General features: G+C 44.0%; 1 protein-coding gene across 1 annotated transcript in view; it reads right to left on the reverse strand.

Annotated features, from left to right (window-relative positions):
- Positions 1-10,549: 10,549 nt before the first annotated feature.
- LOC135918614 (uncharacterized) overlaps positions 10,550-13,120 on the reverse strand; it is an 87,030-nt gene continuing 84,459 nt past the window's right edge. Inside the window, exon 5 of the mRNA XM_065452229.2 lies at positions 10,550-11,043. Coding sequence (XP_065308301.1) covers positions 10,834-11,043 — 210 coding nt within the window. The 3' untranslated portion in view covers positions 10,550-10,833. The remainder of the gene's footprint in view (positions 11,044-13,120) is intronic.

Raw genomic sequence — 13,120 nt, forward strand, 5'->3', positions numbered from 1 at the left:
CCAGCTCGCGCTGGCGGCTAGGGGCCAGGCAGTGGCGTAGCTGGGTCGTCTGGCACCCGGGGCCCATAGGTCTTCTGTCGCCGGCTACACCCCTCCCTCCCCCCCCACCCGGTTGTAGCCGGCGGAAAGAGGGGTGTCTTCAGACGTATAAGACACCCCCCCCCCCTCCACAGGCCCCTTGCACCCGGGGCCCACGGCCCCCCGGCCCCCCCCTATTACTACGCCACTGGGGCCTGGAACTGCTGGACGCATATGGGACCTGAGAAGAACGTTCCACCCCATCTGGTGCCAGCGCGCACCAGCCTTTACTAAGGGTTCAGTATAAAAGTTGATTCTTTCTTTCTCTCTCTATAATATGATGGCTGCATGGATTCAGTGTAGTCTGAGTGGTCACCTGAAGGTTGCTACTTATGCTACCGTATGCTCACTGTCTGTTTACATATTTCGATACTTTGAGTAAACGAATACAACCTACATACTCTCACTACATGTTCTCGCATTTAATGGCAGCTTTTCTTCGCTACAAGCAGTTGGGCGTAGCTGACTGAGCCATTCATATTAAGTTTGCAAGATTGCTCATTATGAATCCAACGCTAAATTCATGTTACATTGCAGAAAGCATTATTCTAAAGACTAGCGCAAAATAGCAGGGACAAAGACAGAGAAGATGGCAGGACTAGCGCTAATTAGCGCTCGTCCTGTCATCTTCTCTGTCTTTGTCCCTGCTATTTTGCGCTAGTCTTTAGAATAATGATGACACACCAACTAGCCCAGCTTTCTGCCTTGATTGCAGAAAGCAGCCGTTTAAGTTTCATCTCAACTCCCTGTGGAGGAGGTAGATTTGAATTTGCAGACTGTTCTAAAACGCACACATTCTATCAATGTGATCATTTTATTCGAAACTGCAGTTTATTGCTTCTATTTTGGTGACATTGCAGACGACGCTCAGAGTGACTTGCCAGGCTTGTGGCCGTGTGTTAGTCGAACGACGACACCAAGCTCAGGTAAGACCTGCATGGCTATAGAAATCAGCTCCAACACTATATTTGTGCTGTTTCTTGAAGGCCATTACGACTGTAGGAGCCAGACATTTGAGCATGAACATTTAGGTAGCTTGAGTGCATCATGTTCTAGTACCATGTCATGCCAATTTATTCCCTTTGTTGCATCGACACTTGTCATTACGAATAACGTAGCAGAGACGCCAGAAAACCTGCACCCATGCCCGCTAGCCTCTTATGGCTGCCTCTCTGCCAAGAAATTACTACTCACAATCAGGTAAGACTAAGTATATTGATTGCACTGCTTTTACTTATCTTGCCATAACTTGCCGGATCATATGGGCTGAGCAGGGCTTCATTTCCCACTGCTGATGTACTGTCTAATAAGTGCATATTACTTTTAATTGATATTAAGTGATAATTTGAATGCTAAGTTTGGCCATGCTCTGTCATTTTGCGTTCTGGTACAGTAGAGAGTAGATTCCGTTGCAATTTAAATAGAAAATGCTGCTAAATGACCTTGCAAAATGTGATTACATTCATAATGCAACCTCTACATTACCATGCTATGCAACTGCAAACTTGTGAACTAGAAAACCTTGTTTTGCAATTGATGAACATTTCATTGGCAAAAAACCTCGTGCGGGAAATTAACTTCCAATGGTTAAATAACTTGCAGCACCTACCTCAAGGCCCACAACCAGGCCAGTTTCAAGTGTAAATGGGCCATCTGGTAAGCGAAAAACTACATTCTATTAGACTGGTGTTCAAATTTGAGAGATGCTTTCTGGTGCTACCTATTCTGCCTGTGCATAATGCATGCCTGGATTCCTTGGGCTTTTTTTAACATAATGATTAGCATCCAAAACCACACTTGAGTGTGACACACTGTACCAAATTTAAGACTTTTGTGCACATGGATTTTTGCTGTCAATGTGAAATAGACAAGGAACTACGAGTGTGCATCATCTTAGTTTTCGTTGTCAGCTTGCCTTGTCTAGTACAGGTGGATGGCCTCTACCTTGCACTTCAAGTTGACTGTATGCTTCATCTGCCAAACCTAACCTATGCCTGCGGATTTCTTGATCTCATCCCTCTGTCTGCATAATTCTCTGCTGCCCTCAACTGCCTACTCTTCCTTTTATATATCACCATTCATCTGTTCTACCCATTACATACATGAAACAACCTTTCCAGTTTCACTTCCCCTTATTCTAAACTAGAATGTCATTTGCCTACCTTCTACATTTACATAAAAATATTTTGTTTCATTGCTGATTGCATGGTATGGTATGATGAACTTTATTTAATGTCCTGAAGATCAACCCTTAGGTTTACGCAGGCGGCTCCCACGTCGGGACAGTAAGGTTTAACCTTACCGCCATATCTTGGGCCTTCTGGGCGGCCTGTACTTGATCGAAAAGACCTCCACTGTGTAGGACTCGCTGCCACCAGTCTCTCTCCTTGTCACAGTCTATGAAAGTCACAGGACACTGCCAAAGCATGTGATCCAGAATAATGATGCCATTACACTTCTCGCAATTGATTGGTATCTCTCTTTCAGCATGATTGACATTTTTTCAATTTTCTTAGCAAAGTTCTAGTTCCATAAGCTAGTGCTAGCAGAATGCAATGATTAGATACATTTCTTTTCGAATATGTTAGTAAGCTGCAGATTCTTTATTACATTGTTATTGTTACCTTAATCTTTGTAGATTTTGAACACCAGGTCTTCAAGACCTTGCAAACAATTTTAATGAGGGTTGAGCAGCAAGGGCGCAAACTTGATGCCATTACAGAACAGCTATGCAGTGGCCCTTTGACAGTTGGCCACGCAAAGGATGTGGGCCAAAAACCATTCGAGGAAATCAAGGTATTTGAAAGAATTTGGTGCCGAGATATCGACAAATGAAGGAACAACGACACGCCTGGTCTGATATACTTTCTTTTCTTTACCTGCAGTATCAAATGTACAAGCATATATGAAACTGGAATTCCAGTGCAGGTTTTACAAAAATAATTGTGGTGTAGAGCGAAACGTAACACGGACACTAGGAGGCACATAAAAAGACAATCCACAGGCTACTAAACCAGACTGCTCCTATACTATCAGCGTGAAGCAGACATAGACCACGTGGGAGCACTGAGACATGTGCTACGAAAGTAACGCTATCGAAAGTGTCATTGCTCACGCATGAAAGCTAACTCCTTGGGAGATAACGCTATTGGTGGCTTGTTAATGCAAAATTCAGCAAATACAACGATATGCTCTGCCTCAACAATCAATAGGATGATCTATCCTTTATATCGAGCAACAATGATGGTGAAAACATGATTATTGTTGGCCAGATTGATTGCTGAGACCGAGAATATCGACGTACTTAGTTAATTTTGCATTATCAAGCCATCAACAGTGTTGTTTCCCAAGGAGTTAGAATGCCTCCATAAGCGGTGACAGTTTGTTCTGGTAGATTATGGTGGGTCGTAAATATCATTCCATAGTGCGACTTTCATAGTGTATGTCTCAGTGCTTCCACGTGATCTACGTCTACTTGCCACTGATGGTAATAAGCGGTCTGGTTTTGAGAATAGGTTGTTGCGAGTAGCTCTATGTGTTATCTGTTTATGTGGCTCCTAGTGTTCATGTTACATTTAACGCTGCATCAAAAGTATTATTGCTGATTCACCAAGAAGCCCCCCCCCCCCACCCATCACTACCCATGTTTTACAGATGCAGCAATTTCATGGTCTTGGTGGCAGCAGTATATGACCCGCAACATGGCGCATTTGAGGAATGTTATTAAGCCAAGAAGTGGCTGTACAGTACGGTTGGCTTGGCAAAAAATGAAAGTTTTTCTGCATTGCAAGTGGCTGACACAATCACAAGTAAGGCATTGGCTGCCTGAATGGTTATGTTGTAGGTGAAAAGAAACTTGGTAGAGCCGTTTTCTTTCTCGCTTTCAAAAGTCAAACTTGTACGAGTTTGCATACTTCGCAAATTTCTCAAGCTGAGGAGCGTTAAACCAGCAAATATTAGCTGGTTTAACGGATTGCCCAAGTACTATTGTACTTGGGCAAGCTATAAGAGGGCTAATATGAAATTTCCTGTTGTTTCTGGATACTGTTAAGGTTTTGCTTTGAGGTTGTATACACACTATGTTGCATAAGTAATCTCCAACGCATCTTTCAGGGGCTCTAATGCAAAATTTTCCTACATCAAAAGGAAGTGATGTCGAGAGTGTAATAAAGGTGTGGCTGCGCCACTCTGGCGAAAAACTGCGAAAACAGCAGGCCAAGGCTGCCACATCTGAAGGTGAGCTTTGTATTTAGACTATTGTGAAAAATGCTCAAGACATTATTATCTTGCATGAATACTTAAGATATGAAGGCGAGTGTTTTCGTGCTGATGGGTTTGATCCCCTTATGACAATTTGGATGCTATCTGGCATCCAACATAGCTGCATGGGCTGCTTGTTTGAGAAGTTGCACTTTGCTGAACATGCAATATTTCTATTCTTGCAGAACAATTGTTATTATCAGTGCTCATCATCAGAGTATATGATTTTCTTCTAGGCTCACTGGATTTGCTCTCAAGAGTTTTCGGATTAAATGCCTCAAAGTTCAAGTACAGACCCTAATTTCAAGAGAAGTCACACTGTTCAAGGAATATTGTTTCCATTTGCAAGGGCCAGCACAGTCATTCATAACAGTCTAGCCAGGAAACGGCGCTTCGTTGAAAAAACGTTGGCTTTGGCAAATGCCACCACAATCTTTCATAATAAACTCTAGTGATTGGGAAACTGGTTATATTAGTGTTTGCTTCAGCAGGTGCCATGACCATTACCCGTATGCATTGCCTGCTACAGATGCTTTTTATAACCGGGCAGATAAATTTTCGTTGGTACAGAAAAATTACATTTTCTTACAGCCGGAATTTCATCCATGATTCAAAAGGCAGAATTGACATTATTTGGGCACGGTGCTCATGGCACCTTCAACATTGAATTTAGTGCGATAGATGAAGTAGCCGATGCAATTCACAACCACACGTCAGGCAATTAAGCAGCACCATACATTACTTTGTATATGTATTGAGAACTAGCTGATCACGGCAAGAGTTTGAGCTACTTTTGTCACGTAATGCAGTGTTGGCATTGGCTGTTTAATATATGTAAACTAGCCTTGTATAGTAACTAGCAAGCCGAGGCTACCAAGGCATTACATTAATAAATGATCGACTTTTGCACGCAGCAATATTTGTGGCCCATAAGCATGCCTCAGTGTTATGTGCTGTTAAAAGCTAAACGAGGTTGTTGAATGCGAAAATTCAGCATTCAAGCAAGCCTAGAGTGTGCCCTAATAAGTCCTCAACATATTGCAGAAAAATCCTTGTGGACTACCTGAGGATGTTCTGAGCATGTGCCGAGGCCGGACATACGAGGACCTTCCTGGGCCTTTGCAAGGACGAATAGAGGATGCCCTCAGGACGTTGCAATGCCCTTCCGGGGACGTACTGAGGACATACTCAGGACGTCAGTGCGTTGTCTGGGAAGCACGGAAGCCGCATTTCGACGGAGGCAAAATAGAATACGCACATGCACTTAGATTTCGAGACATGTTAATGGACATCACGGTGTCAAAATTAATCCGGAGTCCACCACTACATTGTGCTGATATTTAGCACACGGATGGTGAATAAGACGGACTGACTGAATAGGAAGGTGCAGATATCGGAGCACCTGAGCTTATTCACGTGGATTTGAATAAATAACTGGTGTTTCTCACGGCAGCTAAATTGAGAGTAGAAGCGTAGTATTTGACCTGCTTAAAGCTCGGGTAATTGTCATCATCGTGTTAAAAAACACGTGGTCACTGCGTTCCGAAGAACTGAGAACGTCGAGGGGAAGAAAAATTGAGAGAAAATGTAAACGTTTCGTGCCAAGAAACCTACGTTATTTTTGTTGTTTGTAATTGAGCTCTACTTTCTTTAAAACTGATGGTAGCGCTAAAAAGGAACGGACACACGAAGAAAAGACGACACGACTTCGTGTGTCCGTTCCTTTTTAGCGCTGCCATCAGTTTTAAAGAATGCATCACCAACTAGCCCAGCACCAAGTTTTATTGAGCTCTACTTGTAGTCTTACAATTTGAAGGTGAAAGCAGAATTTAGGATCTCATAATTCTTTGCGTAAGTATATCAGGAAAGTGAAAGCCTTTTACATGACCAGTAAGTTCACTGTTTATCCGTCACCTATATGGACATTCAACAATCAAACCCTGCTGCTTCAGCTGCTTCAGCAACCCTTCTACTGCTGGGGCCCTCAGTCCCCAGCAGCTGCGAAGCAACTGACCACGGCGGCGGTCAGACCTGCGACGCAGCAGGGGGTGCTAAGAATCCCTGGTTCCGGACAAGCCACCATTGGAATCTGAACCTGGTAACGTTTAACGCTAGAACGTTATCTAGTGAGGCGAGTCTAGCAGTGCTATTGGAGGAATTAGAGGGCAGTAAATGGGATGTAATAGGGCTCAGTGAAGTTAGGAGGACGAAAGAAGCGTATACAGTGCCGAAATGCGGGCACGTCCTGTGCTACCGGGGCTTAGCGGAGAGACGAGAACTAGGAGTCGGATTCCTGATTGATAAGGATATAGCCGGTGACATACAGGAATTATATAGCATTAACGAGAGGGTGGCAGGTCTTGTTGTGAAACTTAATAAGAGTTACAAATTGAAGGTCGTACAGGTCTACGCCCGTGCATCCAGTCATGATGACCACGAAGTCGAAAGCTTATATGAAGACGTGGAATCGGCGATGGGTGAAGTGAAAACAAACCAAACTATACTGTCGGGCGACTTCAATGCCAGGGTAGGCAAGAAGCAGGCTGGAGACAAGTCAGTGGGGGAATATGGCATAGGCTCTACGAATAGCAGGGGAGAGTTATTAGCAGAGTTTGCAGAACAGAATAATATGCGGATAATGAGTACCTTCTTCCGCAAGCGGGATAGACGAAAGTGGACGTGGAGGAGCCCGACTGGCGAGACTAGAAATGAAATAGACCTCATACTCTGCGCTGACCCTGGCATCATACAAGATGTGAACGTGCTCGGCAAGGTGCGCTGCAGTGACCATAGGATGGTAAGAACTCGAGTTAGCCTACACTTGAGAAGGGAACGGAAGAAACTGGTACATAAGAAGCAGATCAATGAGTTAGCGGTAAGAGAGAAAATAGAGGAATTCCGGATCAAGCTACAGAACAGGTATTCGGCTTTAACTCAGGAAGATGACCTCAGTGTTGAAGGTATGAACGACAATCTTATGGGCATCATTAAGGTGTGTACAATAGAAGTCGTTGGTAACTCCGTTAGACAAGATGCCAGTAAGCTATCGCAGGAGACGAAAGATCTGATCAAGAAACGCCAATGTATGAAAGCTTTTAACCCTACAGCTAGAATAGAACTGGCAGAACTTTCCAAGTTAATCAACAAGCGTAAGACAGCTGACATAAGGAAGTATAATATGGATAGAACTGAGCATGCTCTCAGGAACGGAGGAAGCCTAAAAACAGTGAAGAAGAAACTAGGAATTGGCAAGAATCAGATGCATGCGTTAAGAGACAAAGCCGGCAATATCATTACTGATATGGATGAGATTCTTCTAGTGGCTGAGGAGATCTATAGAGATTTATACAGTATCAGTGGCACCCACGACGATAATGGAAGAGAGAATAGTCTAGAGGAATTTGAAATCCCACAAGTAACGCCGGAAGAAGTAAAGAAAGCCTTGGGAGCTATGCAAAGGGGGAAGGCAGCTAGGGAGAATCAGGTAACAGCAGATTTATTGAAGGGTGGTTGGCAGATCGTTCTAGAAAAACTGGCCACCCTGTATAGGCAATGCCTCATGACTTCGAGCGTACCGAATCTTGGAAGAACGCTAACATAATCCTAATCCATAAGAAAGGGGACTCCAAGGACTTGAAAAATTATAGACCGATCAGCTTACTGTCCGTTGCCTAGAAAGTATTTACTAAGGTAATTGCAAATATAATCAGGAACACCATAGACTTCCGTCAACCAAAGGGCCAGGCAGGATTCCGTAAAGGCTACTCAACAGACCATATTCACACTATCAATCAGGTGCTAGAGAAATGTGCGGAATATAACCAACCCTTATATATAGCTTTCATTGATTACGAGAAAGCGTTTGATTCAGTCGAAAACTCAGCAGTCATGGAGGTTTTACGGAATCAGGGTGTAGACAAGCCGTATATAAAAATACTGAAAGATATCTATAGCGACTCCACAGCCGCCGCAGTCCTCCATAAAGAAAGCAGAAAAATACCAATGAAGAAAGGCGTCAGGCAGGGAGATACGATCTCTCCAATGCTATTCACAGCGTGTTTACAGGAGGTATTCAGAGACCTGGATTGGGAAAAATTAGGGATAAGAGTTAATGGAGAATATCTTCGTAACTTGCGTTTCACTGATGATGCGAACTCTTCGTAAATTGCGATTCGTTGATGATGCGAACTCTATTAGGGTATCACTCAGACGACAACATTCGGAGGTTCAAAAATTGATTTCGTGCGTCCTAAATTTTAGAAATACAGATCCAATTAGGTCCTAACCATATCCATTCAAGCGTTACCACAAATTCATAATGTTGCCGTGACGGCTGCAACTGCTGAGCCTCCCCTAAAGAATTGGCAATACATGCGGTGTGCCGCACCAGCGTACATCCCAATTCAGGTAACTGTGAAGCTCCGAGAAAACACGTTTTGCTAGCTTTCGTGCTCCTAAAGTTCTCGCAGCACGATTTTCTAAACATTGTTTATCTGGCACCCGGGCGTCAACCTTTACAAAATAAAGAACTGTAAGATAACTCGTTAGAAAGGGCTGTTAACATGGATAAAATGAGCTGATGATAGTCTGATGATAGCGTCCGCGAATAAGCCACGATCAACCAGACGCAGGCGACGCGTCGAAAGGCTGTGCGCACCCTTTGGTTTCGAACGGTGCCTGTGCGTGCAAGGCCACCTCGCCCACTCGAGAATAGCTGAAAAACGAAACACTGCACTTTGCAACAGCAACTTTATTTTCTGCAGTACTACAGCGGGTGCGATGAGCGACGTCCAGATATGGAAGCACGGGAAAGCCTACGTGAAATAGGGCCGGCCGGCACACGGCAGACATGGCTTTGGTTACAGAATGGAACAGAACGCACCTTCATTTCTTCGTCGGCACGTAGTGTTTTCATAATACCTCCTCAATCAACTCCCGCCAGAATGTTGGTAGTCAAGCATGATAACCTTAGAAGTTAGAACACGTTTGAACAGAATAAGTTTAATGCACGTACACGAAGAAACAGTTAACTTCATCCATTCGCAATAGCTGACTGACTCGAGAACGCACCTTTCTTTCATATCCCAGTTTGATTATGGATGCTGAGTTGCGAGTTCGCCGCTGAGTGCTCACTGGGTACAAACCTTCTGAAGATACAGGCAATGACATGAAGTCCTTTCTGTTTATGCTGGCAATACAAAGCGGAAGCTAAGCTTCTTTGGCAGCGGCGGTGTCCACGAAATTGTCGCGGGTTAAGATGCACTTCACGCTTGCTTGCGAAAGTTATTTTTGCAGCAGAATACAGCAGAGTGGTAGCCCGTAGACCTTGAGTCTTCCAACATCGCAGAAGTCCCAGACAGAACATGTTAAAACCGCTGAAATTCGTAATTAAACCCCTACCTTTCGAAGCTCCCGCTGGGAGGAAACGGAATCCGCACATGCCAGTGCGACGCGCTGGCTCGAGGGTACGTTCCTCCTCGCCCATAAAACAGTAACTCTAGTTTGGCATAGGCCCCCGTGGTCTGCATATATTTGCTCACGGGTGTACACTGAAACATTTGCTGAGGGAAAAAAAAAAACATTTATTGAAACGTATCACATCTGAACCGCATTCTCGAAGCGCCAATGACAATTCACTATGAATTGCGAATACCAATAAACACAAAACCAAAACTGACGAGCCGTATCCCAATAAGAAACGTATTCACCGGGCCTCGTTAATGATTTTCTCGTGTTGTGCATCCTTTCTACACAACGATTAATTACCACCTCATATTACCCCATCCAACGAGCTGGTTCAGCAGTGACGACATTGAGATGCTGAGCACGAAATTTCACGTATAATTCAGGGCCAACGTGGCCTCATTATGACTGTGGCCAGACGCTACAGCCTAGTGTACTCGGCTTTATATGGTCGTTAAAGAATCCCAGGAGGTCGAAATAGTCCAGAGCTGTCCACTCAAGCGCTACGGTGTCTATCATGCACCGTATGTTACTTTCGAACGTTGAACCTCATTACTAGATTATTGCATTAGCACCTGCTGTTGACTTACAGCAGTGATGTTTTCCCAATTGTAGCTTAAGCATTTCTTTATCAGTAATCCCTATAGTAGCGACAACAAAGATCTTCCGAACGAAGAAAGCAAAGCTGTGCACCAGGCAGCGATTCGTATCACCATTGACGCCTTGTAGAGGAACAATTCCACTAAGACACAACGTAGATCGAAAAAATTATCTGGCTTCGAGAGCCGTAACGTCGCTTAAACTATGACATCTGCAACATCACTCAATTCGTCACTGTCTAAACTGATCGTTTCAGTAGCGGAGGCAACGTGTCATTAGCACGAAGATTTATAACTAACTAGGAAGTACACTTAGGTGTACCCCCCTCCCCCCCTTCGGAGGTAATCTCTTTTGTATTTTCCTCAATAAGTGTTTTCACCACCACCACCTAACGCGCTGCTCAATTCTAAACAGCATATCACCGTAGGCGTTTTAATACTGCCTTCTAGGAGAATTCCATGACCCGTTAATTCTTTCGCGAAGCACTTCCTGGCGATGACGGCGGGTGCCTCGGTGACTACCGTGTGCATAACCGCGGTCACAGCCATGATGCTCCCGGCGACGAGCAGTGGGTTCACGTTCGCTCGTGCGCTCTTCCATATTTCCTCGTCCGTTTGTCGAGCGTCTTGGATCTTCTGTATTCTGCAACGGGAGGAAAAATGCAGAGTAAAATGCGAGTCTGAAAACCGGAGGCATTGCTATCTCTTTCAACTTCTGAGAGACGAGAGGAGAAAACCGTCACTCCATATAGTACCTTGGTTTGACCTCGGTGCAAACATGTGAAAATTTAAAATTCAATTATAGGGTTTCGCGTGCCAAAACCACGATCTGGTCTTGAGGCACGCCGTAGTGGGAGGGGGGAGGGACTCCGGAAATGTGGACCACCAGGGTTTCATTAACGTTCACCTAAATCTAAGTACACGGGCGTTTTCGCATTTCGCCCCGTTCGAAATGCGGCCGCCGTGGCCGGGATACAATCCCGCAACCTCGTGCTTAGCAGCCCAATACCATAGCCACTAAGCTTCCACGACGGGTGCAAACATTTGCGTTCATCACTCTTGCTTTTTACACTGCTGACATGTCAATAAGTTGAAAAAATGTGCTTAAGATAGGAAAAGAGCAATTGAAATACTGTTGTCAGAATGGCGAGATTTTGTCTATGCTTCATTTGTGATTGTATCATCTTTAGCAAAACGAACCAACTTGACCAACGTCATGGTTAGGGAATCGCTATATTCAGTATGGCGGAAGTCTGAATTTCCCGGCCCTGTTATATTCTGAGGAGTTGGCTTTACTTAAAAATCGAAGGCGAGCTAGAAGTCTGCGGCTATACTAGATACCATTTCTGCACTAATCATACCTATGAGGCAATGGCATCATTAAAGATGCCTAAATTTTATAATATCCCTCATTGTCATAATTGAGGGCGTCTAACAAGTTGACATTTCCAAATTCCCTGAGTTTTCCAGGTTTTCCCTGAGTGCTTTTGCAAAATTCCCTGAGTGACACAGAACTTTGTTTTACGTCAAGACAGGCTGACACATGTCGCCCCAAGCTGTGACTCTCTAGTAAGCATGCTAAAAAATGACTTAATCCAGTTTTAATAGTAAGGAGTATCATTTATTTTATAAGAAAAAGAATCTGAAGCGAGGGGTTAGTAAAATGCGCAGCAACTAACTTTGAAAAAAAAAGTAAAACTCGTTGCAAATCGAGCGGAACATTCTCAAATACGAATAAAAACGAGCTGCATACATAAACAAATGTTTTCGAGTATCCACTTCAGTCACGATTTATGATCGACTGTGGATACATATGTGTGAAACATAGGTGGTGCTTGAAACTCCACTGAAAACAAATCAAGGTGATAGAATGACTCTGAGCATTTTATGATGAGTCATTACATTCACAGAGTAACTTAATATTTGAATATTGTAAAATCAGTCATGCTACGTTTCCTCATAAAAAGGATTAAATCCCCCGCTCGAATTACATGCAGAAGTTATTCATTAGCCTCAAGCATTTCAAGAAGGAAAAAAATACATATATTTCAAGGTTGCTACCGACATGCCCCACATCAAGCGTCACATAAAACATGGTAGTGCTTTTACCAAAGCAATATTCTGTAACGATACATATCACTCAGAAGCAAAAGGGAAATAATTTAGGTTATCAGAATGTTCAAGTTGCCGTAAGCTTGATGTTCATGGTCTATTCCTAGCTACCACTGCACAGAAATGGCAAAAATATGTCGCGTCTACAAATGTGGCCGCCGTGACTGAAGGTGATCGAGCTACTTTTATCTATTTATAGCACGCTCATCGGTGTGAGGCCGGAACTTGGTCACAAATGAGATTCTCAAAAAATGAGATTCTCAACAGCTGCTGTGTCAACCTCAACACCCCTGACATACTCTCAGCCCGCGCACAACGCCTGAGTTTTGCGTTTCACTGCTTTAAAGAGTATATTTCGGTTTGGATAAGGGACGCCTGCATTCCGGCGTCAGCCAACACTTTGTTTTTTGAGCTCAAACTCCTTGAAAAAAGCGGCGGCAGGCTTCCTTTCCCATTCATTCCTCAGTGCATAGGTCCTTTCTGTTCTTGTCGTCCTTCCGCTGCGCGTCTGACCCACTGACAATTTGAAGCACGCTCTTTGTCAGCTGTACAGTCAACGTCCGATTTTTCGGACGTTGACTTCGGCGGTTTTCGGCCTAAGGGCCGCG

Source organism: Dermacentor albipictus, chromosome 5 (assembly GCF_038994185.2).
Source record: "Dermacentor albipictus isolate Rhodes 1998 colony chromosome 5, USDA_Dalb.pri_finalv2, whole genome shotgun sequence".
NCBI classification, from domain to species: domain Eukaryota; kingdom Metazoa; phylum Arthropoda; class Arachnida; order Ixodida; family Ixodidae; genus Dermacentor; species Dermacentor albipictus.